This window comes from Gopherus flavomarginatus, chromosome 4 (genome assembly GCF_025201925.1).
Source record: "Gopherus flavomarginatus isolate rGopFla2 chromosome 4, rGopFla2.mat.asm, whole genome shotgun sequence".
NCBI classification, from domain to species: domain Eukaryota; kingdom Metazoa; phylum Chordata; order Testudines; family Testudinidae; genus Gopherus; species Gopherus flavomarginatus.
In genome coordinates, this window is record NC_066620.1 from 36,263,718 (window position 1) to 36,290,501 (window position 26,784).

General features: G+C 44.0%; 1 protein-coding gene across 1 annotated transcript in view; it reads left to right on the forward strand.

Moving 5' to 3' along the window:
* The first annotated feature begins 353 nt into the window (after positions 1-353).
* KCNK12 (potassium two pore domain channel subfamily K member 12) overlaps positions 354-26,784 on the forward strand; it is a 60,914-nt gene continuing 34,483 nt past the window's right edge. The window contains exon 1 of the mRNA XM_050951920.1: positions 354-997. Within this exon, the coding sequence (XP_050807877.1) occupies positions 655-997 (343 nt within the window). The 5' untranslated portion in view covers positions 354-654. The remainder of the gene's footprint in view (positions 998-26,784) is intronic.

Below are 26,784 nucleotides of genomic sequence, written 5' to 3' on the forward strand. Positions count from 1 at the left end.
CCCGGACAAATTCCCCAGAAGAAGGTGAACAGGCAGGGATACGTCTGGTGGGAGCTTTGCAAATAAAACCGTAAGACAGCGTGATGTAAATAGTAGTATTTGGCGAACTCCAGCTATTGCATGGAATACATCATGACCAACCAGTTGTTAATTGGAATGAGAGCACATTGGACTCCATTCACCCTGGCTACCAAAAATCAGCGCTCCTGAAATCAGTAACTTTCCCCAAAAGAGAACGCCAGACAGACCGTGTCTGTCAGCGGGTGGCAGGCTGGATACAAGGAATATGGCCACAGGGGGGATGGGGCTGCGGAGCAAAGCCGTTTCCCAGAAACCAAGAGCCACTACAGCTCAGAGCTCAGAGGAGAGCTCAAAGGAAAAAGGAACTCCAGACGTGGCTGCAAGGAAAGCTAAAGCCAAGGTGGGGCTTGTCCACAGGACCCTCTGGGCTTCAGGCTAGTTGTATTCTACTGCAGCTTCAGCCCCTGAAATCAGCATGGCAGTTCAGGGCTCCCCGCTGGCTCTTGCCAAGTATGACTCAGAAAAGAAGCACCTGCAATGAACCAGCTACAAATTTTCCTCGGGATTCCGTAAATTTAACAGTAGCCCAATGCCAGTGTCACTGTCCGCCGGGTCGGGGGTGCTGAAATTCGGATGATGTCTAGCAGGAGTTCGCAGGGATGCTGCTGCTGGTCCCATTTCAACAAGGACAATGGCAGATTCCTCCTCTTAGCGGTCCTGATCGCAGTTTACCTGGCAGCTGGAGCTACAGTGTTCTCAGCCCTCGAGAGGCCGTCCGAAGTCGAGGCTCAGCATCGCTGGAGCAGGACACTCCAAAACTTCAGCCAAATATTCAACATCAGTATGCCTGAGCTAAGGGACTTCCTGCGGAGTTATGAAGCAGCCATGGCCGCGGGCATCCGGGCAGATGCACTAAGACCACGATGGGACTTCACTGGGGCTTTCTATTTTGTGGGGACAGTAGTGTCAACTATAGGTAAGTGGCTCTGTCTCACACGCAATCTGCAATACACTTACTTCCTAAAAATAACGAGTCAGCTTTCTTCATCTCATCCATGTATCCATCGTGAATTTTGAAATTTGTTCTTTCTAGTGGAAACCTCTTTGCTTCAAAGGGGCCCAACTGGTGGAACTGAATAGCAGGAAGGTAGGAACGCTAATGCACCGTGTGTTAAAATAGTACAGTTCCCATTATAAACAATAGGTTGTAAAAGTTACTTTGAAATGTTTTAAATTCGTCCCCACACGCACCCTACTGCTTTTGTTGTATTTTGAATAATGGTGAAGTAGTGAAGCAAGGATGGTTACCTTCCATCTTTCCTTTGTGATGTGATGCTTTTTGTCTTTTCCAGAGGGAAAGACATACAAGTGGAGTAAGATACACACATTAAAAATTTGTAACAAAAATACGATTATGCTTCAAGGAGCTAAATTGTGTTGCTATGGTGATTAAAGTTTTGAAATGACGTTAAAATCTCCCCTTAAAAAGCTGTATCAGGTTGCTATAGCAACTGGAGTTAGTGAGTGGTTTAAAAGTGAGGATGCCACCTATAGGACTGCATTCATGTTTCCATCACACCTTACTGATCACAACCCAAATCTCGTACAGTACTAGTGAAGAAATTAATCACCAATTTCATACTTCACGCAGTTTTACTTTGTACTTGGCTAATTTTTTTGAAAATAAATTGTCTTCATTACCGCATGTAATTTAAGACTATTTTCTGCCACGCATACTTACCCTGAATAATACTTTACTCTGGTAGTAGGTCCTTTGAAATCAATAGGACTAACTGCATAGTGACAATATATTCCAGCGGTTTTCTGGCCTTTTTTCATTTGCAGACCCCTACAAACATTTCAAATGGAAATCTCTGGAAATCTTAGACAGGCTGTAGACCCCCAGAGGTCCATGGACAACAGGTTGCAGAATCTGTCCCTTAGCACATTTGTGCTTGCTGTATATTTCCTTCACCACCCTCCCCACCAGAAATCAACATTATAATCAAATATATTTTCTCTTTAGTTTCCTCTCTGTTTGAAGTCAACAGTAGAGATCAATAATTTTGTTTTAAATTGTAAAGCAAATACTATGGGTTTCAAGGGATCTGTGATTTTTAAACTTTTGGAGAGTTCTCAATCCCTTTATTTTATTCTAAATTGATGGGATTTTTACTCACTGTGTGCCTGTCCCCACTGCAATGCTTTTTCATAGCAACGCCATGTAGGGTGAATACATGGAAAGGTTTTTATGTTCATTTGTGGCGAAGTTCGCAAGGGGGCCTTAGGCATTGCACTGCACAGCATTTCAACACCTAATTTTTAGGTGCCTTGCTTCCTAGTGGAATTCACAGCCCCAGGTTAGGGACCCAGGCTTCCTATACGATGCATGTAGACAGTTAGGCACTGTCATGGGGTGCTCTGCTCACACCTGGGTGGCACCTACTCTGGTGATTCTGGGGATTATCTCTACCCAGTTCAGTGCCCCCTTTCTTCTCATTCCCCATTGAAGGTCTCCTCCTGCTCATGGGGTCATGCTACAGCTTGTTCATGACTTGGCCCTCCAGCCATGTCACACTGTGATTTCTCCTTCCAGGGGAGTCTTTCAAAGTCCTTCTGCACCAGCAGTGTCGGGCAGTCCTCATGCCTACCACCCTGACTACATCATTCCTGCAATGGCTCAGGCAGTCTTTCCCTTCATTGTCTCTAGCAATACCACTCAGCAGTGGATGGCAGGGGAACCCAGGCCTGCCCTCTACTTTGGGGTCCAGTCCAGGGCCCTACAGCAAGCTGTTAAGCTCTGCGGCTACATCTACTTTACTGCTCTCACCCTGGACTACTTCGTACCGTGTCTCTCTAAGCTTTTCATTCTCCAGCCTTCCTAGTCAGATCCCTCTCTCTTAGGCCTATTAGATAAACCCTTCCTCTAGGTTCCTATACCTTTTCTCAGGGGTTCCTATCTTCCCTTCCTTCTACCTTAACTCAGGGATCGTGGGACCTCCTTGTCAACCTCCTCCTAGTGCTGGCCAAAGTAGCCATATATAAAACCAGGGAGAGGTGGTTGGCTGAGTGGTTTCCTGCAACTGTGGGGCTTATTTCCGATCCTGCCTTCGCTCACGTATCCAGCCAGAGTTCCTCTGGGCAGCATCCGCTGACTCCCTTGACACCTTCAAGGAGCAGTGGGAGCTCTCCAAGGTTCTCTGCTTGATGTCTGCTTCAGGTTCCCTTTGTTTGACCTTTTGACCTTCACACCTGCCCTTGCTACATTTTTCATTGTTCCCTGTAATTATTTGAGTTCCTGGACCTTATGGATCCTCCCCTAAGGCTGGGGGAGGGTCCTTTAGCAATGGGCGGGCTTGTGCCTGCCCACTTCCCAGAACCCAATAGGACCTTAACTCAAGGAAAGAGACTGCAAGCTTCCTCTCTGCTGCTGCCAGCCTCCTGGCTTTATAGAAGCCCCGCCTGTTCTCACAGGTTAGCTGCCTCCTAATTAGTGCCCTCCACATGGCCTAATTCAACTCTGTCAGGGCCAGTGTGGAGAGCACACCCCATTACAGGCACCTAAAAAAGGGGTTCACAAAAGCCAGCATGCTGAGCACAGAGCTGCCTAAATTAGATAGTAGGAAATGCCAAGAAGACTAATCCCCACCCTCTCCCAGAGTTCAACACCTCACTCCAGGCCCAAGAGAGATGCCTATCACTGTTTGGGATTCATAGCTGTGACTCCTCCTGGAGTTAAGTGCCTAACCCAGGTCAGCCTTATTCTCACAAGGGAATGAAAACAAACCACCTCCTTTTATACTCAAAAGCCCAGGTGTTGCAGTGCTTACCTGAGAGGTGAGATACATGGGTTCAAGTTCCTACTCTAAATCAGGAATGTGAACCTGGATTTCCTACCTCATAGTGGTGTGCCCTAACCTCAGGGCTATTGGGTACAGTCTTACAATCACCTCCTCCTCCTTTCTTTTGTCCAGGTTAGGCAAGTTCTGAGCATGTGTGCCAGATCAGGCCTGGCACCGGCAGATAAGACAAGTAGGAAAATGCCAAGTTTGTGAATCCCTTCAGAACTTAGGCATGAGTCAGGCACCAAGCAGCTCAGTGGTGTCAGGACATTAATGGTTGTGCACATGCCCACTGATGGAAATTTTGGCACATTGGGACTTTAGATGTCTGCAAGGTTAGGTGGCAGCTGACTGGTGGTTTTGTGAATTCCAGTGGTCCCTACATGTTGGACTTAGACTTTAGTCCCCCTTGTGAATCTAGTCCTTGATGTTTCAAAACATACTTCTGAAGATCACATGACTTGAGAATCTATTTTAAACATTTTAACTGATAGTTTGATATGTTCTTCACCATATGTGACTTTGTACTAAACATAACACATTTATTATGTGTATAATTACATTATAGAATTATTTTTGAAATTGACCAACAAATTAGCACCTGGAACCACTGTGGAAAAATACATTATTCAAATACACTATTCTTCTTTAATGTAAATAGGCTAATAGTACTAATTGTATACGTGGAGATATTTGTTGTCTGTTTTGCTGTAGGGAGATTCAGATTGGTAAATATTTGATACATTTCTTTAGAAGTCCAATAAAAGCATTAAACAATAAACAGACTGTCAGTCAAGCAACTTAAATGTTCACCCAAACTTCATCAGCAGTTAAAAACAGAATGTGAAGCTCAGTGTGTGCAAATAAAGTTAAAAGATATATTTAAAGCCACATGCCTGCTAGTTTCATAATGGTCTACATTTTCAGTATGACCTTGACCACATTTAATTGCTATTAGCTATATCTAATAGCAAGTTAGAGAAAGCAATGATTTGATGGAAGGTTTATCATCCCAAAATAGCACCATCAAAATTGTTATGTAGACAATTCAAATTAAATATATCCATGTCATGACTATCCAAAATAGTTGATACTCATCATTTTACTATAGAAAATGATTACTCACTGATTTTGTTTGAAGGGAGCCTATCAAGTTTTTAATTTGTTGACAGTAGCCAAATTGTGATAATACTGTTGAATTTAAATAAAATATTTCAAATTCTTTTTAAAATTGTGGGTCTTTATTGCAATTACATTATGTAAACCTTTTCATTACATTCTGAAAGTGTTTTATCAATAAAGCAACTGATCACTATAATATAGACATAATGATGAATATAACTATGTTGACTAGTATTGTAACTGTCTTGCATTAAATAATTTAGTGTTTTCAAATTAAGTATATTTAATTATCCAGCCATTAAAATACTAGTAAGCATTAGATCTTCTCATTACAAGACCCTAACTTTTTAAAATGACTGCTACTTCTATAGGTGAGATGGAAAAGTCAATACAGTATTGTAACACAATCTTTCTTTCCCTACATTTATGATAGCAAAGAAACAAAAACACAAAAAACCCTTAGCAGAAGTATATATTCTAGTTTCAAATATGTAACATCTAAGTGAATTATTTCCTCTATTCTATTCTCTTAAAGTTTATTAAAGTGTTTCCTTTTCATTTGCACATTTTTTTAAGTACATCAATGTCTAGAGACAAAGGGTTTGAGTTCCCTCTTCATTACACTCATGCAGAGTGAGTGTAAAACTCATTGGCAGTATTTTGCACAGGTGGTAAATGACTGCACATGGGAGTAAGCAGTCCAGCTCCATCTTTCTCTAGTTTATCCCATCTGACTTCTTTTTTATATCTAGTAGTATCCAGTTCTGTTACACAACTTTCCAACAGAGACTTACGTTATTTTTTTCCTAAATGATAATAAATTGGCAATCCTTTTATTGAGTAGTCCCTTAATTGCTTGGTAGTGCCAGTGATTTCAGTGGGATTACTTGTGGAATAAGCTGCTATTCAGTGTGAGAAAGCGTGGCAGAATCAGGCTCAAAAAGGGCTCATTTGTGCCTTGTAGGCTCAGCATATCGCAAGGGTCAGGGTAGAGTCACACTGTTCTGGAGGGAGCACTGAGAGGCATTCTGCATCAGGTAGGCACAAAGCTTCCTAGAGATGCTGGCACATACAAGGAGCCATGCTGTTTCACACCTTTATGGGATACGTATTACCTCCTGCATACCTATCTAGCAATGCATGCTGAGGTGGCACCATGGCCCCACCTGCTCTCTGCCCATCTCTGCTCTCTTTAGATGTCATTAGCCTCCAGGGAAATAGGGAGGGACTCTCCTGAGCACAGCTGTTCCTGGCCTTTATGCAGGCATGGAGAGACTCCTTTCACCCTCTTTCTCCATTGAAAACAAGGGTCAGTCACAGTCTGACCCTGGTAACTAACAGGAGAATGAAGCCTTAGTGCTCACGTATACAACATCCTTTATGTTCCAGTGGACTTATTTTGGGCCAACCATACATTCCTTAATGAGGGCCAGATTCTGCCTGGCTTTTATCCAAGTGTGAAATGTGTGCAGGGAACTTCCTCCCTTCCCTCCTCTTTGCTTGGCCTGTATAAAAGCCAAGCAGAATTACAGTCCCTGCACTGAGGGAAACACAGAGACTGCTCCTTACACACTCCCCAAGGGAGACACAATGTCATTGTTCTCCTCTCTCTTATGCATCTGCCAGCAGAGCTGATTGGCCATGTGAGTGAAAGGAAGCTGTGCACCTGGGAGCTCCTGCAGGTTCTGCTTGCCTGAGGCAGAATGCCTTGCAATACTTCCCTTAGAGTTCTGCAGCTCTACACAGCCCCTTGCTAAGCACTGTGCCAACAAGGCAAAAATCAAACCTTGGGTAAAAAGTACATGAGTGGCCCTGTAGATTTCCTTTTGCATCTTTCCCCCTTTTAAAAAGCCTAATCTTACTGCACTGTCCTGAAGGGCCCACCGGTGACCTACTCAGAATGCCCAGATTGCTGTCAGTAAAATGTTTTAGAGCATTCCTTACTACTTATGATTGAATAACCAAATATTGAATCTATTCTTCCTAATAGTCATTTAAATTTTCAGTAGCTAAATAAGAAAATTCTCCATTCTAATTTCTGATTGTCTGCTGCCTGTTTGTAAGATTTCTTCAATCATTAAGACTAAACTTTCAGAGAGATCTTCTTTTCAGCAATTTAAAAAAAAATAAAAACCCCTTTAAACAAATGGTCAGGTGATGTGTTCTTAGTCTACTGGTAAGTGTCAGAATTTATTTCTCAGTTGATTTTGGTCCTTTCCAACTTGTGAACACATTTCTCCTATATTTCATTTTGGAGCAAAGCTAGCCTGGCTCTAATTAATTTACTTTCAGACATGGTATAGGATTCCCCTGCAGAATGCTAACAGAAAAATGCTCTGCTTAGCGGACAGTTATTGTCTCATGCTCTGATCACAGGTCTATGAGCCAGGAGTTCTGACCTCAGCCCCAATGCTAAATTCTGTGGACTTAAACTTTCAGTACCTTAGTTTTGCCATTTGAAAAATGAACAGAACAAATGATACCTACCTATTTTATAAAACATGTTGAGACATTGGAGGTGCTAGTACAGTTTGGGCAACCACTTGGCAGGAGCTATGTCAAGGAGAGTATGGGTCCCTCTTTTATTGTATTAAGGAGGTGGAGAGGCCCTGCTGTGTGGCCAGGATATCTGAGCTCTCCATCTCCTGTGCAGGCGTAAGTGGTGCAGAGGGCTTTGTGCCAGCCCTCTGCACCATGCTTGAATTTGATTCACAACTTTTGTCCAATCCTGAAATTTTGCATAGATTCCTCTCACAGCAAAGTGTTGTGCTTGTGCATGCATATATTGCAGCTGATTTTACATGGCATTTTACACTGTCATGCACACTCCCATAGCTGAAAATAGGCAGGTGGAAGGAAATCTTACTGTCCTATCATAATTTTTCATCACCCTTGGCAGCACCACTGAATGTAAATAACCTCAGCTGGTAAGACAAGTTTATATTCCTTACTGCTTAAGCCAAAAACTCCAGCTACCTACCTTCCTCTTTGAACCTTTTGTGAGGACAGGAACAGCAGCTGTTTTACCACCCTGCAGAAGTTTCAGCAGAGTAAACATGACTGAATTCTCAAAACGTTATCCATTCACAGTGCCTGGTTCTCATTTTTATACTATAGCCCCCTTTACTCTGACAGAAACATATAGATAGGTGCTAGCATAAATAAGAATCAGGCACACAGGGATCTCAAGTTAAATTGCATTAGAAAAACAATTTTGAAGAAATCCAGAATTAGGGCTTGAAGTGTTGAAAGGGCTGAATCAAAGCAAACAACATTCAAGAGGCAATCTGGTGGCTCAGTGAGCAACTTTTCAAACCTTGCACTGCACCATACAGAAGCCAATGAGTTGGCCTGCACAGGAGTGAGCTATGAGTATAATAAATTGGCAAGTAATTCTAGAAATAACTTAGACTGTCTGAAGTTTAGGGAGGAAAAAGTGGTCAGATTTATCTTATCTAACATAATCTAATTGCACTCTACTTGTCTGGCATGTCCTTAAGAACATCGGGCCGTATTCTCAAGGGTCAGAATTCATTCCTGTTCATAAGGCTGGCACACGACCTATGCATGCATCACTTAAATACCACTTTGCCCTGTTTTGAGGGCTTAAGTGGGACTTGAGGACAGTCCTTATACTGGCCCTTCGCACAGCAGTGTGCTGGACTCATGATGCCGATGCAGCATAAACTGCACTTCAACATAAGCAGTTCCAAAGGGCAGTTGTTCTAAATGGACTTGTATCCTGCCATCACCTCTCCCCACTCCTCACACAGCAATATTATGTATAGATTTCCTGGAGTGGTTATTGTGAAACATTGGTTTGAAGTATTTAATTAAGTAAGAGGAAATCAATTTTCTGCATGATATCTTTGAACGATAGCACACATCCAGCAATAATTCCTTTAAATGTTTTCTAAATCCATGTTCGCTCCAGTGAATTACAACAATAAACCATTTATCTACTTTAGTGTGATGAGACCAGGAATGTTCATAGAATCATAGAATATTGGGGTTGGAAGGGACCTCAGGAAGTCATCTAGTCCAACCCCCCTGCTCAAAGCAGGACTAATCCCCAGATTTTTACCCCAGTTCCCCAAATGGCCCCCTCAAGGATTGAACTCACAACCCTGGGTTTACCACCAGGCCAATGCTCAAACCACTGAGCTATCCCTCCCCCCACATAGTTCCCATAGTTCCACAGACACCAAACACAAGGTGAGAAGCAACAGTCAAACCAAAATGTAGTTTTGATGAAAATCACCGAAATCATGTTTTCCTAAAGCTCTCCAATTATAGACAGTACCTGAGGTTTGCACTGACATCTTTTTGCAAAAGGATCAAATTTTCAGGAAAATACTCCTAGGCTTGGAGTAGAGTAAGAACAAAACTAAAGTATGTATGTATAAATTTCAAAATGCATTTAATAAGGCAGAAGCAGCAGCAAGGCTTTTCTCACTGAGTTGAAATGTCAGACTGCTTGCCTTCACTGCTACCTGACTAACTGCAGTTTGAAGCTGGCATGACAGTGTTCAGTTTAGTTTTGTTTCTTCAGGATGGTCTGTTCTGGCAGGATTTGGTACATCTGATAATGTGATGATTTTATCAGTGTGCTAAGTGGGCATATGGAAGCTGTTTTATCAATCTGGTGCTCCCAATAAAGATTAAAGGGCTAGATCCTCAATTGATGGCACTCATGAATTTAAATGGGGCTACAATGATTTATACTACCTGAGTACCTGGTCCATTTAGTTTTACAATTCCAAGCAATGTTTTCTACTTCCTGTGTCTAGTTATGTACAGGGTTTGCTCATTTGGGTGGGAATTTTGCCAGCATATGGTCATAGCTTGCATTCATCTGGGGTAAGGAACACTAGAGAGACTGCACTTGGAGCCCATCAACATAATCTAACGGGTGACTAGAAGGGTCTTTTCTAAATGGTGATGGTGAAATAATTTTGGCCCTAAATTTAGTATTTTAGTTTAGAGGAAAAAAAGCCAGCATGTTTTTAACAATAATGCTTTCAAAATGTTTAAAAAATAATCAGTGAGTGTTTTGCTTAAGAGTATCTTTGCAACCCAAATTTTGCATGATTGTGCTAATGCATGAGAACCAGAAATTGAAACTGACAATGCTGATTCCATTGTCCAAGACAAATGAAGTGCCCAAAATAAGCAGCACAAATCATTTCATCTGAGGAATTATGAATCAGATTAGATATATAAACCGTCTTTTCATTATGCAAAACTACACCTCTTCCTATCCACTGTTCGCACTAGGCTAGATCCTGAGCCCCTGCTCTGGCTGATTTGTACTGGTCTGAAAAGCCAATTTAACAAATTAGCTGGGGATTCCCCTGACATAGGGGCATCCCTGGGTTGTGTAGAACTGACACAAATAGCTCCTATACCACCTAGCATATTAGAGGTGTGACAACAAAAGTGTGTGGCTGAATGCTGCTGTACTCCAGGGATCCCCAGCTGGTACAACATCACTCAGGGACCATTGGCAGCCTGAGGCTGCTCTGGATTATTTTAAGGGCTGGAACAGCATAGACCCAGATGTGGGACCAGACAGCTGCAAGCATCACCTTTGAGGTCTCTGCCTCAGGTGAGCCCAGCCCCAGGGCATATTGGAATCTGGACAGTTGAGAATCTGGGCTGCTGTGTATACAGCCTGTCTGGAAATTGAGACTAGGACAAGAAATTGAACCTCGGTCTCCCACATGGTAGTACACAATGTTACTAACAGGCCACTGGGCCAGCCAAATACATGGTTTAAAGTGTATTAATATTAATGTAGAATGTGCAATATTTAATATGGGCACTTAGTAGTTAAGTATATTTACATAGGCTAAAAGGACAAGACATGGTTTAAAAGAGAACTTTTATCTAAGAAATGTTTTAAAAAGGAAATTTAAGTACCAGAGACATCATATGAGCTCAGCTAGAATATTTTATTTTAAAAGTACTATACAAACATTAAATTATTCTTCACAACCCTTTGCAAAGTAGATGTTATTTTTATTTTACAGATGGAGAAACTGAGACAGAGAGAAGATAGATCAAAATTTTCAAAGCACCCATTCATTTTGGGTGCCTCGACTTTTGCGCACCCAACTTGAGAGTTGGAGTTCTGGAAGCTCAGCACCTCTGAAAAATCAGGCCCCAAGCTGTCTCAAATCGGGCATCTAAAACTCAGAGCCCACTTTTGAAAATCAGGACCTAGGGTACTGTAAGAGCTGAGCCTGTGCCACTGGAGTCAGTGGATGCAGGCTCAGGGTCAAAGCAAATAGTGCCATTGCTGGGATCAGAACTCAAGAGTTCCTGATTGCGATCCCCATGCTCCCTTCTAGACCATGATGCTTTTCTGAGGAGGGTGTGCTCAGGGCCAGTGCAACCATTTAGGCAAACTAGGCGGTCGCCTAGGGTGCTGGGATTTGGAGGGCGCCATTTTCTTCGGCAGTGACTGCGGCGGCCGGATCTTCGACCACCCCAGTCGCTGCCGGCATTTAGGCAGAGGGAGCTGGGGCAGGGGAGTGCAGGGAGGGCTGCCTGCAGCAAGTAAGGATGGGGGGGGGGCGGCATGCAGGGGAACTCCCCGCCCCAGCTCACCCCTGCCCTGCCTCCTCTCCGAGCACACCGTGGCTGCTTTTCTTCTCCTGCCTCCCAGGCTTGCGGCGCCAATCAGCTTAGGTGCCACAAGCCTGGGAGGCGGGAGAAGTGAAGCAACAATGGCGTGCTCGGGGTGCTCGTGCTCGTGCACGGAGCAGGGATGAGCTGGGGCGGGGGGGTGCCTCAGGGTGGAGGGGGGTAGCTGCTGCGGGGTAGGTGCCTTAGGGTGAAAGAGGGGTGCCACGGGGTAGGGGGATGCTTCGGGGTGGAGGTGGGGGGGCACAAGGTGGAAGTTTTGCCTAGGGCACTAAACATCCTTGCACCAGCCCTGGGTGTGCTAACTTACTAACTGGTCACATGTGCTACATGTTTAACAATATATCTAACAACTGTTTTAACAATATCAACGATATTGTTTAACAATAGCAGTCTCTTTGATCCTGAAGAAAATTCAAAGGAGTTAAAGAGTTTATTGGCATACTTGATTATTCCCTTTTGACTTTGCTAATCTGAATTTATCCTTGAAATCAATGGAGTTTCACCAGGGATGAGTTTGGAACACCCATTTCCAAATGCTGGTGTCCCCTCATAAATCCGACCATTTCAAAATATTAAGTGCCAACATTCTTTTCCTCCTTTTCTGCCATTTTCTTTGGTGAGCACCCCCAGAAATGAATGAGATCTTGTGCTTATTATGCACTTTTATAACTCTCTGGCTGTTGAACTCACATAAGGTGGCTCCAGCCAATACATTTTCTATTACTAGGCAACCTTACTGTATATTAGTTATTGCGTGTCTACCAGCAATGAAGGGATCATAATTACTATGCTTATCACCTAGTCTAGTTACTGCTGGATCATAAACACAAACCCTGAGTGGAACTCTGTATACTTTGTTCCTGTGGAGTCCAAATCAATCACCATTCTCTATCTCCTATATTTGCTTTGCTGTTTCATTCTCCTGAAATTTTCTCTTGTCTGCTTCTGTTACAGTTTCTCTAATACTCCAATTATTTGCCTCTCACAGGCACAATAATTCCTCCAGCTTCTGCTGTCTCCTCAATTTTCCAGGCTGTTCTCTACTGCTGATTTGTCTGCTTGATTAAATTTTGTATATTTGTTTGAGGACACATATAATCTTTCAAGTTGATAAGCACCAAAGAAATAAGAGGGGAAAAATAGAGTCTTGCATTTTCTTTGTATAACTAATTACCTCCTTGTCTCTTTTTAACCTCCTTCCTGATATGATCCTTGTTTCTTTGTCCAACCTGAGAGCTTCTCCCTTCTTTCACCCCCCCCTCCCACCATCTGTCACAGATCATTTGGATGTCAGTGTTTCTTCTCTCTCTTATTGAAGGGACATCTTTGCAAACATGTTTTCTTGCCTTTATGGAAACTTCAATTGCTTCTCAACATTTGAGGAACAGAACTGTACAAAACATTTATCACCAACTAATATCATGTAGCAGTTTCTTGTTAGGACATTCTACAGTGACATAGGGTGGCATCAGTAAAAGCACTCAGCATTGACCTCACTCTGCTGCTCTTGTACTCATTGGGAGTTTAACCATCCACCTTGATGGTAACAGATGTATCCATGCCTGTGCCTATGCAGAAGCCTGAATCTCCAGTGTTTTATGCAACCCTCGTCTAGACTTTGAAAATTCCCATTCTGACAACAAGTGTCAGCAACAAGCACAGCTGAACACACATCTAGACAAGGACAAACCAAGTCCAGCATTATTACTGTTTCTGTATCTCTGTAGATTCATTATCAGCAAAAGATAATAGTCAAGGTTTAGGCCTGGTCTATACTTGGGATTCAACCATTGGAAGCCAACAAGTAGTGAGGCTGCATCATTGCAAACCCCAGGCATAAACAAGGAGACGTGATTTGTATAAATTGAGCTTAACCCTGCTTGAAATTGGGGTTTTCCTTGTCTACACTTGGGCTTTGCACCAGAACTACTATGCTGGTTGCTGGCCACTAATGGCTGATTCAAGGTGTAGTGAGGCCTTATTGGAAATCCTCCAACCAGAGGGGGTGGGAACACCCCCTGCGACCAGATGGGCAGAGCCAGACCAGACTCACCCCTCCTGAAAGAACTGGGAAGGTGGGACAGGAAGTATAAAAGGTGGTGCTTCCAGCTCAATTGGGGCTGAGACAGTGAGGGACACAGATGCGTCCTGTTCGTTGCAGGCTGCTGAACCAAGGGGTGTCCTCCTCTTGGAGAAGCCTATGTCTGCAGGGGAGCTGCCGGGACTGCTGTTACCTGCCTACCCCCCCACCCCAAGGAGGCTGAGGACACCCACAGAGCTGAGGTACCAAATGCGGGGTAGTAGGAAGTAGCCCAGAAACAGCCAACTCCAGTCTGGCTGCATTGCTGCCTGAATTCAGGTCAGCATGTTGTGGCTGGATTTCCCCACTGACCCAGTGGCAAAGTCTGCCACTGTTATGGCCCTGGACTGGGCCTCAGTGGAGTAGGGTTGGCCTGGTTCCTGCTGTCCCCTCCTGCTGCCAACCCCACCCAAAGGCCTGCATTTGTCTGTCATCTGCCAGAGCTAGAATGACAGACTGTGTGGTGCTCTTCCCTTTCTGAAGGCCTGAGCTTACAGACTCTAGCTCCGCCCTGCCTAGGGGCCAGAGTCTATAGACTAGTGGTGGCCAAACCATGGCTTTGGAGCCACATTTGGCTCTTTTACAGTGAACATGAGGGTCCCAGACTCCCCTCCATCTCCATCCTTTGCCTACCAGGTGGAGGCGGGGCGGGGGGGGGGGGAGCTCAGGGCTTCTGTCCTGCAGTGAGTAGTGGGGCTAGGGACTGGTGTCTGCTTAGCGTGGGGGTGCAGAATATAAAGGTTTGCCCCTGCCCCAACAGCTTGAGTCACACATCCCCAGGCATACCCCCTCCTTCCCTCAATGGCCCCTCCCTTCAGCTCCCAGGTATTAGCTCTGCATGGAGAGCAAGCGACAAACAGCTGGAAGCTGCAGGGAGGAGCTTCTACTTTAGTTCCTTGGAGAAAGGGAGCAGCAAAAGCAGTGGCTTTCCCTACAGCAATCAGCTGTTTGCTGCTACCTCTACCCAAGGTGCAGCTCCCAGCTTGCTAGCTTCTGCAGCTGCTGTGCAGGAAGTGGGGCCTGGTGGCACTACATGATTGAGTGGGGCTAGCAAGCCCTGGCAAAAATCTGGGGCAGGGCATGTGACCCCACATGTCCCCCTCACACATTGCCTCTGGCTTCTGCCCAGTAGGGAGCAGTGTCTCAGAGCTTCATCCCCGCAGGAGGCTCCTGCCGGGACTTCATTGAATCATAGAAGATTAGGGTTGGAAGAGAACTCAGGAGGTCATCTAGTCCAAACCCTTGCTCTTAGCAGGACCAACACCAACTAAATCATCCAAGCCAGGGCTTTGTCAAGCTGGACCTTAAAAACCTCTAAGGATGGAGATTCCACCACCTCCCTAGGGCTTCACCACCCTCCTAGTGAATTAGTTTTTCCTAATATCCAACCTACACCTCCCCCACTGCAACTTGAGACCATTGCACCTTGTCCTGTCATCTGCCACCACTGAGAATAGGCTAGCTCCATCTTCCTTGGAACCCCACTTCAGGTAGTTGAAGGCTGCTATGAAATCCCCTCACTCTTCTCTTCTGCAGACTAAATAAACCCAGTTCCTTCAGCCTCTCCTCATAAGTCATGTGCCCCAGCCTCCTAATCATTTTTGTTGCCCTCTGTTGGACTGTCTCCAGTTTGTCCACATCCTTTCTGTAGTGGGGGGGCCCAAAACCAGATGCAATACTCCAGATGTGGCCTCACCAGTGCCAAATAGAAGGAAATAATCACTTTCCTCCATCTGCTGGCAATGCTCCTACTAATGCAGCCCAATATGCTGTTAGCCTTCTTGGCAACAGGGGCACGCTGTTGACTCATATCCAGATTCTCGTCCACTGTGATCCCCAGTCCTTTTCTGCAGAACTGGCATTTAGCCAGTCAGTCCCCAGCCTGTAGCAGTGCATGGGATTCTTCCATCCTAAGTGCAGGACTCTGCACTTGTCCTTGTTCAGCCTCAGATTTCTTTTGGCCCAATCTTCCCTGATCGTATTGTTGATAGCATACCTGTAGTAACCTCTCTTTTTACCCTTCACATCCCTTGCTAGCTGCAACTTCAGCTGTGCTTTGGCCTTCCTGATTAAACCCCTGCATGCTTGAGCAATATTGTTATACTGCTAGTCATCTGTCCCCGTTTCCACTTCTTGTAAGCTTCCTTTTTGTGTTTAAGGTCTCAGAAGATTTCTTTGTTAAGCCAAGCTAGTCGCCTGCCAAATTTGCTTTTCTTTCTGCACATTGGGATGGTTTGTTCCTGTGCCCTCAATAAGGCTTCTTTAAACTACAGCCAGCTCTCCTGGGCTTCCTTCCCCCTCATATTAGCCTCCCAGGGGATCCTGCCCATCAGTTCCCTGAGGGAGTCAAAGTTTGCTTTTCTGAAGTCCAGGGTCTGTATTCTGCTCATCTCTTTTCTTCCTTTTGTCAGGATCCCAAACTTGATCATCTCATGGTCTCTGCTGCCCAGGTTGCCACTCACTTCTACTTCTCCTAACCATTCTTCCCTGTTTGTGAGCGGCAGGTCAAGAGAAGCATGACCCCTAGCTGGTTCCTCCAGCACTTGTACCAGGAAGTTGTCCCCAACACTCCAAAAACTTTCTGGATTGTCTGTGCACTGCTGTATTGCTCTCCCAGCAGATGTCAGGGTGATTGAAGTTTCCCATTATAACCAGGGTCTGTAATCTGGAAACTTATGTTAGCTGTCTGAAGAAAGGCTTGTTTACCTCATCCTCCTGGTCTGGTGGTCTATAGCAGGTACCCACCACAACATCACCCTTGTTGCTCTCACCTCTAAACTTAAGCCAAAGACTCTCAGACTTTTCCCCAGTTTCATACTGGAGCTCTGAGCAATCATAGCACTCTTACATATAGTGCAACTCCTCCACCTTTCCTCCCGTACCTGTCCTTCCTGAACAGTTTATACCCATTCATGACCGTGTTCCAGTCATATAAGTTACCCTCCAACTCCGTTATTCTAATCACATCATAGTTCCTTGACTGTCAGGACTTCCAATGCTTCCTGGTTGTTTCCCAGGCTTCTTGCATTCATGCACTGGCACCTAAGATAACTAGCTGATTGCCCTGCTTTCTCAGTATGAATCAGGAGGCCTCCCCTGTTGCACCCTCCTCCTTGTGTTTCCTCCTTCCTTCCTCTTGCTGGAGCCTCGAGCCCTGGCAGGCACCTCCCGTGGGGCTGAAGCCCCAGCAGGGGTGTTCCAGCTCTCAAACTTCTGAAGATTGTCACATGTGGCTCGGAGGGTGAGTAAATTTGGCCACTTACTTGCTGGGGTTTCCATCCCCTTAGGACAGTCAGGATGCTAACACCTGGTCTGCTAACTCCCCTGATACTAGACAGGGATCTCGGTAATGTAGTGAGGTGGTGTGGCCAATCTCTCACCCAGAAGGGGAGGGAATCACTGCAACAGTGCTATGTAGGGCTAATCCCAAGTATAGACAAGGCTTTATCCAAAGCTCCCTTCTCCAGTAGATCTTAGATATAAAAAGTTGTGTTCAATGTTCATAGCCAGAAAAGGTTTCAAACAATATGAAGTGTTGTAAACTAAAGGACAAGTCCATAACAACCCTCCCACCACACACACACTTATGAAAAATACAAACAAACTCATTAAAATCCTTTAATTTTATATATTGGTTTGATATAATTAATCCCAGGATGAAAAGTTATTACTCACTGGTTTTCATATTGTTTCAGTTAATCAGAATGTAGAATCATCCAGATAATTGATTTTACCTAACCCTTTACAAATAGTTGGAATATGAATGCATCAAATTGTTTTTAAGTTTGGGGTGAAATGTTTGAAAGTGCTTATCACTGACCTACCTCTGCTCCCACTTAAGTCAATAGATAAGCTAATGCTGAATGCTTTAGAAAATCCCACCCTACATATTTACTAGTATATTAGGTGCATAACACCATTAACTGCAGTTAATTATGGATCTGATCTTGCAAACACTTACTAATGCATACAGCACTTATTGCCATGTGTTGTCTCTGACTTCAGTGGAGGGAGGGATAGCTCAGTGGTTTGAGTATTGGCCTGCTAAACCCAGGGGTTCTGAGTTCTCAATCCTCAAGGGGGCCATTTGGGGAATTGGGGCAAAAAATCTATCTGGGGACTGGGCCTGCTTTGAGCAGCCAGTTGGACTAGATGACCTTCTGAGGTCCCTTCCAACCCTAATATTCTATAACAGTATTACATCCAGTGGTAAATGCTTGCAGGTTAAGTCTGATATTTGTAATATCTAACGTACAATCAGGAAAAATAAAACAAAATGAAATCACTGCACTAAAATATATGTGAAGGGCAGGAATAGCACCATCAGCACTGTCCACCAAATAAAAGATGTGGAGTAGAACAGATGAGAAAATCCAGTATCTTGAAAGGTCATGTACTGCTATTTCTCACATTTAAAGGGCCACAGTCCATTCTCCTTACTCATGGATCAAATGAACAGTAATAATATCTTGACAACAAATCTAGCTTTGAAGTGATTCTTCTAGTGAACATCAAACCTTCCTAAACTTGTTGCGAGTTGCATTATTCATCATAGCACCCTTTTCACACTTACAAAATCCTGAAGTCCCTTCTAAATGGGAATTTGTCTGAGTAAAAACTGAGTTAAGAACTTCCAGGTTCATCCAAGCACAATATGACAACTGGATAGAATCCTTCCAATTATTAAGTTGAAACATCCATTAAATATTCAATCATCTCTCTAGGTGGGCTGAGAGCATTATAGGAACAACGTGCTCGGCACTTAAGGGGAAAGAAGAAAGGAAGAGCGCCTCCAGCTAGTCAACAGCAACCACTCTGGCTGTTTAAGGAACAGCATGGATAGGATTCAAAGTAAATCCCATTTTGGTCCTACTGAGCTGGGTCTTGACTGCAATATAAAAACCTTTAAAGTGAACTCATTTTTCTCCATTTTAAAAATCCTTCATCAGGCTTTGTTTGTGAACCAGTGGGTAACCCCAAGGAAAAATTATCTAGGAACTTATTTCTTTCTGATTTCAGCAATATCTTCTGAAAATAGAGCGCGCCATAAAACAGGATCATCTGTGCTGAAGCAGGGAAATAAAAATCCTGCTAGGGAGATATTTCCAAACAGAGAACTAGTCATTTTAATGAGGATGACAATATGTCCCATTTTGGCTCAGACAGTCCCTTTTTTAAGCCCTGTCCCAGCTATTCAAACTTTTGTGGAAAGAGTGGCCATTTGTCCAGTTTGTTTTTGCCAACTCAGTTTATCAAAAAAGGGGGGTGCAGAGAAACATGCTGGGAGGGGGGAAGAAGAAGATCCACCTGTCCTCTGGCACCCATGTCCCTCCCAGACCCCAGTGCCCCTGTTAGCTGGGGTGCTGCCCCCTGGAAGTAACACCTTTCTCTCAGGGTCTCCCTCCCTAGGAAACCCCCACCCGCTAACCCCACCTTGCCTCAGTATCAGGCTACTGCCAATCATTGTCTAGCCCCACACCCTAGGGCAGACTGCATATCAGCCTACTCGTCACTGGCAAGGTTGGATTTGGACCCGCTGCCTTTGCCTGCTCCTGGACTGCCCTCTGCACCCTCTCATTGGCCTGCTACTAGGCCACAGCCTGGGACTTTTCAGGCTAGAGCTTCCCAGCTCCTCTACCTTTCCCCAGCCCTGCTCCACTCAGGTACCTCTGTCTATAGTTCCCTGTAGCCAGGCCCTTCTCCCTCTACAAGCATAGGGAGACTGTTTCTTCTGGCTTCCCTGGCCGCCTTATAAGGCCCTGCTGCTCAGTTTGGGGTGTGGCCCCAGCTTCAGCCACTTCCCTCAATCAGCAAGGGTTTTATCTTGCCCGGCCCCAGCCCTCTGCAGGGCTTTTCCAACCCCTTCCAGGCTTGAGCGGGTGGTCACTCTGCTACAATTCCTTATTTATTTTTTAACAGAACATTTGTCAGTGTTTTTGCCAGGGGAATTTGTACAGATATTTACAATAGAAAAATAAGAAGGATGGTCTTGTGGCTAAGGCATTGGGCTAACACTCAGGAAATCTGGGTTTCCTATGCTGCTTTATCATAGACTTCTTGAATGATCTCGGGCAAGTCAGTGCATGCCTCAGTTTTCCAACTATAAAATGGAGATAATAGTATTTCTCTACCTCACTGGGGTGTTGTGAGATTCCCAGACACTATAGTGTTGGGAAATTTGTAAGTACCTTGATAGATTTAGGGCTGGTCTACACTCCGGGGGGGAAATCGATCTTAGATACGCAACTTCAGCTACGTGAATAACGTAGCTGAAGTCGAATATCTAAGATTGGATTACTCACCCCTCTTCACCATGCGGGATCAATGTCCACGGCTCCCCCTGTCGATTCCGCAACTCCGTTGGGGTTGGTGGAGTTCCGGAATCGATATAAGCGCGTTCGGGGATCGATATATTGTGTCTAGATGAGACGCGATACATCGATCCCCGAGCAATAGATTTTAACCCGCCGATATGGCGGGTAGTCTAGATGTAGCCTTAGTCTTCTATGTCATTTTGAAAGCAGATAGTCATGGAAGGAAGGAAAGTAACTCTGGTCATTTCCCCTCTATATTTCCTCTGGCAAATATGGTCATTTTCCCTTTATATCTGAGAGTCACAGAAAGGATAGGGTTTGCAATTTTTCTGGGGGCATCAAGAGTTGCTGCAGCATCAGGGATTTTTGATCATCACTCCCAGTAAAGTTGTAATATTAAAAAAAAATCTCAATTTCCCTGCCATCAAGCTGCTGGGTTTAAAGAAAGGGAACATGAGATAGTTCTTGGTGGTGGTCTCACACACAGACAGCTGCTACCTGTGTCACTGGAGCAATAGTAAGAGTGCATCTCCAAGAGCTCTCTTATGGAGGGACAGAGATGATATGCCTGGCAGGACCACAATGCTAACACAGAGCTAGAAAGACAGGTTTTCCATGGTAATATATAGAACATATCTTCAGTGCCTGGGACCACGCATGAAGCAGAATTTCCAGAAGCGATGGCACTGGGCAACAAGCATTTGATTATAAAGTTCTAGCACTTCCCTTGGCAGCAAATGAAATGGGTTTTAGGTTGATTGGCATTGAAAAGAATAGGCTTACACAACTGATGACAGATGTGTTAAAAGTGTAATATAGTAAATATTACCCAATACTGACTATACTCTCCTTTTGTTCAAACCCTTGGAAATACACAAAATGACATGAAAGAAATATTCCTAGCAATGGACAATTGTTTGACAGGTTTCTAGCATATTGCTTGCATCTAAATACTTTTAATTTGGATGGTGTTCAATGGACCAAAGAGATCTGAAAGCCATGAGAATATAACAAAATATGGATGATACCCGCCTGTCACTTTTTTCCTTTTCTCTGCCATTTCAAATGCATCTCTTCTTTGCAAAGTTTTGATCCACTCTGGTACCTGAAATATAATCAAGAATTTCATTAGACAAAGAAAATATGAAAGAGAATGTTTGAAGCACCCAATCTGAGATGACAGGGCACAAATTCTACCTTGAAAAGTGTTACTTAAAACACAATTTTCCTCATATGGAAAACGTCATTCTCCAAAATGTTTGGAGAAAGGCAAGTAGCAGAAACAACTGCACTAGCAACAATAGCACTCTGAGAAATCAAGATCCCCAGGAAAAGAAGCTCAATTCCATCAACTACATCAAGGGATTCGGAAACTCAGAGAAGGTGGCAGTCTGGTTTTACTTGTATACAGTAGCTCTCTTGGGCTAAAGGGAAATGGCCAGGCTTTGGTGGTCCAGGGAACAACCTTAGATGTATGCTGGTGTAAATGAAACCAGAATCCAATCCTGATTTGCTGTATCTATCTATCTATCTATCTATCTATCTATTGCTATGTTTTAGTTATTTGGGGTTCAGTAAATATTCAGCTATTATCATTTCAAGACTATGTGCTCATTCTCTATGATCCATATGAACTTAGCCACAATCATTTTGGAAGAAGATCACAGAAGATTAGGGTTGGAAGGGACCTCAGAAGGCCATCTAGTGACAGTCCAACCCCCTGCTCAAAGCAGGACCAACCTCAACTAAATCATCCCAGCCAGGGCTTTGTCATTCCAAGATATTCCAAATGTGTAAAGTTACAGGCTGCCAAGTCTTAAATCTGAAACTTTGCACTCACTGACAGCAAGCGGTGATTTAAAATTCAGAAGTGTAACAAGCCAAGTGAGATGGACTGCTTCTGCACAGATTATAGAATGTGAATAGTAGTCTTGTGACAGCACTGATTGCTTTTAAAGTAGAATTTTTAAGATCATCACCTTCTAATGTGAGAAAGTGTATTAAAGTGTTTGACTGAATTAAGTCCTTGAGAAAAACAGCTATTGAGTTCATGGGGTATCTTTTTCAATACTCATGTTGTAAGGGTTTTAAAGACTTAGGCACAGGTCGTTAGGACCAGATGTTTGGCACTTAGCACAGCTCAGAAGGTGAGGAAGGAACACAAAAATAGCTTAGAATAGGATTTTCTGATCCTCAGACTGGTAGGCTAGTGCAGTCCTGAGAAGCAATTTATAGCAGACTTAAGGCTTCTCTAAATTGTGCTGGCTGGAACACCCTCCACATGGCTGGTCTGGTGGAAGAGCATTCTAGCCATGCCATCTTTTCTTGGTGCTGTCAGGCAAGATGGTATAGAATTAGCTATGATGGCTCTGCGTCACCTGAGGATTCCTCCATAGTGAGGGAATTCCCACCTGTCAGTTAAAGTGGCTTTATGGCTTTTTTGTGCCACCAGAGCACTGCAAAGCAGACTCAGAGGAAGATCCTGGTCCTTAGTGGCCAGTGCATTCACATAAGAGAGTTCAGTGAATATACATCTGTTATTTATCAGTATATTAAGGACTCCATAGTAATCCTATCCAGCCTAAAAATTACATATAGAGGAAAGATTGTGCAATGATGAGGGCATTTACTCCTGATTTACACTGGTGTAACTGAGGTTAGGGACTAGCCTTCGGAGTTAACAGAAACAGGATTACATCGCTACTAAAGGCAATAAAACTTGACATTGCAGAAGCAGCTTTAATTATAACCTCCATGTCAATAAAGACATTCAGAGCAGCTTCTGTCACTCTCTGGAAATTCCCCTTCCTTTTCCATTTTACAATTATACTCTACAGACTCTTTTAAAACTTGTGGGTTATAGCTTTCCCTTTGTTTATGCAATTTGAATCTAATCTCTTTGACTGACAAGGCAATAGCCTGATTCTCCACCAGTTCTCATGGTCTCATCATTGGAAATTGTGCCCTGGTCTAGTGGTGCAAAGCTGCCAGAAAACCAGTCAACTAACCCACTAAGGGATCTTCCTGCATGGGAGAATTTTCAGATGGGATAGCAACTTCTATGGACCTCCGTACCAGCTTTCAGTGCCAAGGGCATCGCAGAGGGAAAGGAACATTGCTTGACAATGCCTATCAGCTGGGACAGCTCCTGCCTTGGAGATATAGGCAGCTGGGGGCAAGTTACAATACTCCTTATGCTGCTGTAACCTAAGCAGAGGATTAGCCCAGTGAGAAGCATAATCAGGGAAGCATAAAGGTGACTGTTTTCAGTTGCTTATAACCTTGGCAAATTTTAACCTTTTGGGCTCAAATTTTCCATGCCAGATGTCCGCTGCAGGCTGACGTTTTCCAGAAAAATTGCAGCCAAAACAATTCAGCTATTTCTTCAAAGAAGGCTAGTGAAAAATACATTAATTTGCCCATGTTAAATTCTGGAGACCTTGTTTTGAACAGATTTCACACTCCCATCCTTTGGATCAGTGACTTAAAATTTGGCAGGGGTTGGCCCTTGTGCCAAAAAATGTGCCTTGTCATCCCCATGAAAATCTACCCAAATTTGGTCAAGTTCTAAGCTATAGAAAAAGCTCAGCTGACATGTGCTCAGAAGTTTAACAGCTAAAATCTCCATAGATTCAGTCCTTACAGAGCATCCCCTCAAATTTCCTATGTATGACTGAATCGTGTGCGCACCATTCCCTCTGAGTGACTGAACACGATCCATCTCAGGGCAGCTGCTCCAGACTGTGGTGAGCTGAGCTGTGCTCAGGCACGGTAACTGAGCGCAGAGAGCCTGTTTCTCCTGTTCTCTCAGTGACCTATTTGCTCCCAAGCAGAAGAAATAGTATTGTTCATATAAGGACTGTATGATAACGCATAAGCACAGGGAGGCTGAATGAAGGTTGCACAGGCAATCTTAATTCTGGCATTTCCTAACTTTCAGTGCTTCACTCTGGAACCTAAATAATCTTTTAATGTAGTTTTGTTTGTAATTGACTCTGTGGACACCTCTGGGAATTTTTAGCTAAAAGATGTTTAAATACAAGATATCATCTCCAAGCCCTAATCCTATAATGTGGACTACATCTGCACAGACCACTAGTGAGTGTGTGTTATAGATCCCCCCTCTGTGCTTGATTCACAGAGGATGCGTGTCTGTTACAGCCCTAGCTATATAGCCTGGCTCTTTAGTTCAAACGGTAACAGGTCTTGCTGTTAGCTCTGGAGGTCACTTGTTAACTCCTTGGTGTTGGCCCCTCACACAGTCATGGCTCGTCCAGGATTTTGAGCTGTTGTGGGCCATCCATGCTCAGGAAATGCATCCTTTATCCAGAGGAAGGAGGTAACTTCAGGGCCATATTTAGAGGCAGGTGACCTAAGAGACTGCCTGGGGTGCTGGGCTTGGGGTGCTGATTTTTGTTGTAAGCAATAAAAGGAAAATGGAATGTTTGAAGTAAAATGTTTCAGGTATTCCATATGTGGATTCATTTTTCACTAACCTAGATCCTAGCATACAAATGTATTGTCTTACATGACAGGGATAAATAATGCATGCAAATTGTGCATGAAAGTCATGAAATGAGCTACATATGCAATACAAAATAAAGGTATTAAAAAGTTTAACAAATAGAGGGGGACACCAAAGATGCTTCTTGCCTGAGGTACCATTTAGTCTAGGGCTGGTCCTGGGTAACCTAATAATCACTGTGTGTTATGTGTTCTCCTCTGTACCAGATTCATAGGGGATACAAGTCTGTAACAGCTACCTATTCAGGTCAAGCAGTAGAGAATTATACTTTTAACTCTAGAGGTGCCTGGATCAATCATAGATTATTAGTGTTGGAATGGACCTCAGGAGATTATCTAGTCCAACCCCCTGCTTAAAGCAGGACCAGTTTTCAAATGGTCCCTTCAAGGATTGAACTCACAAACCCTGGGTTGAGCAGGCCAATGCCCAAACCACTGAGCTATCCTTCTCCCCTGGGTAGCAGCCTACAACCAGGCTGAGCCTCATTGGTTTCTTGGAGGATCTGGGCCAATTTGTATGTATTGGCATAAAATTGACAAGATACCACATGGCCCATGAGGTACAGGACTTGATGAATGCCAAGTAAATGCTTTGCTTATATGTTTCTGGAGTAAAAGTGAGCATACTGTAAATACCCAAAGCAATTCTTGTTTGATTTCATACTTTGAATACATTTTCAAAATGTTTTATTTACTGGATGGATTAGAACTACTCAAAATTCCAGCTATAATGGATTAGTTTTAATTACTCAAATACATCGCTTAGTATTACATCCCACTTATATGGTTTTGCAAATACTTCCTGAGAAGATACTTCTGCGTGAAAAGTTAATATGTTTTTTTCATGTTTAGCTGGGCCAATAAAGCCTGACTGCACAAACACCACAGGACGGTGTGAAAGGCAAAACCTTAACACTCCTTAAGGGGTGGTTTCTGTGATTAGCTTTTTAAATGGACTATAATGCTAGGAAACTGAGGGAATGACTTAAATCCTGGTTACAAGGAGGTTTCAGGAAGACCAGTGCCCAAACAACTAAAAGGAGACAGAACTGATCCCTGGATTTAAGAAGATTACCTTTTCCTTTCTAAAGCTACCTCTTTAAGCCAGGGGGAAAATGCTACACATATTAGAACATCTGGAAATGAACACGTCAGGAAGGAATCCTGCTGAGTCCCCCTTTACCATAACATTCTCCATACCTCACCAACTCATTTCTGGACATACATTCCTACCCCACAAAAAAAAACAAAAAAACCCCCAACCCAACAACTTTGTGCCCTCTAACCGTTACAAAAAAGATACATTTTAGTTGTTGCACAATAGTGTTCATATTGTTAGTTGTACCAACTTGCAAGGCCTGTACACTCTGACATGTATCTATACCATCTATATAATCAACACATTTTGTAAAGGACAGCCATATCAGTTATTTCAACATAATCCTACTGTCATCGGTCATATACATCCTGTCCCCTTTTGGGAAGGAGCATGGGTCATTATAGGCCCGCAGGCAAATCTGCGCGATACCTCTGGGTCTTGGAGTAGTATGGCCTAACAGTCAAAGTCAATCTACCTGCCCTTTCTATCAGGGCTGTGTGGCCTAGAGGCTGGCATCAATAGAACAGCTATCGCAATCAGGACTGTGCAGCCTAGTGGCCAGAGTCAGTAGAGTAGCCCTTGCAATCAGGGCTGTCTGGCCTAGCGGCCAGAGTCAGTAGGCCTGGTGGGGTGAGCCACCACCCCAGGGTGGGTGGCAGTCAGTATAGGGGGACCTGGGACCTCCCTCTCCACCAGGTCCCAACCCAGGACCCTGCTGGTGGCAGGGTTGCCTGCTACCAGCTCAGCAGGGATCCAGCCAAAACACACCAAGCTAGTCTTCGTGTCTCCAAACAACTCCCCACAAAACCTCCCTGGGTTACTTCCTACCTGCTTCTCTGCAGCTTGTGGTCTCACATTTCCCCCTGATCTCTTCTCCCTCTGGTATACAGAGCCTGGGGTTCATGGGTTGCTGCCATCTGGCTGACCTGTGTGTCATGGAGCATCAGCCGTCCTTCAACAGGAGTCTGCAGCACAGCTCCTTCCTCTTCAGCAGTCAGCCCCAAATGAACTGGGCTTCTCCCTTTTATACTGGCCTCCAGCTGGATCACATCCAGCAGGGTCGAGGGCACATGGCCTCCTTGGCCCAAAGAGAGGTATTAACCACTGCAATAATAGTGTGGGACATGCATG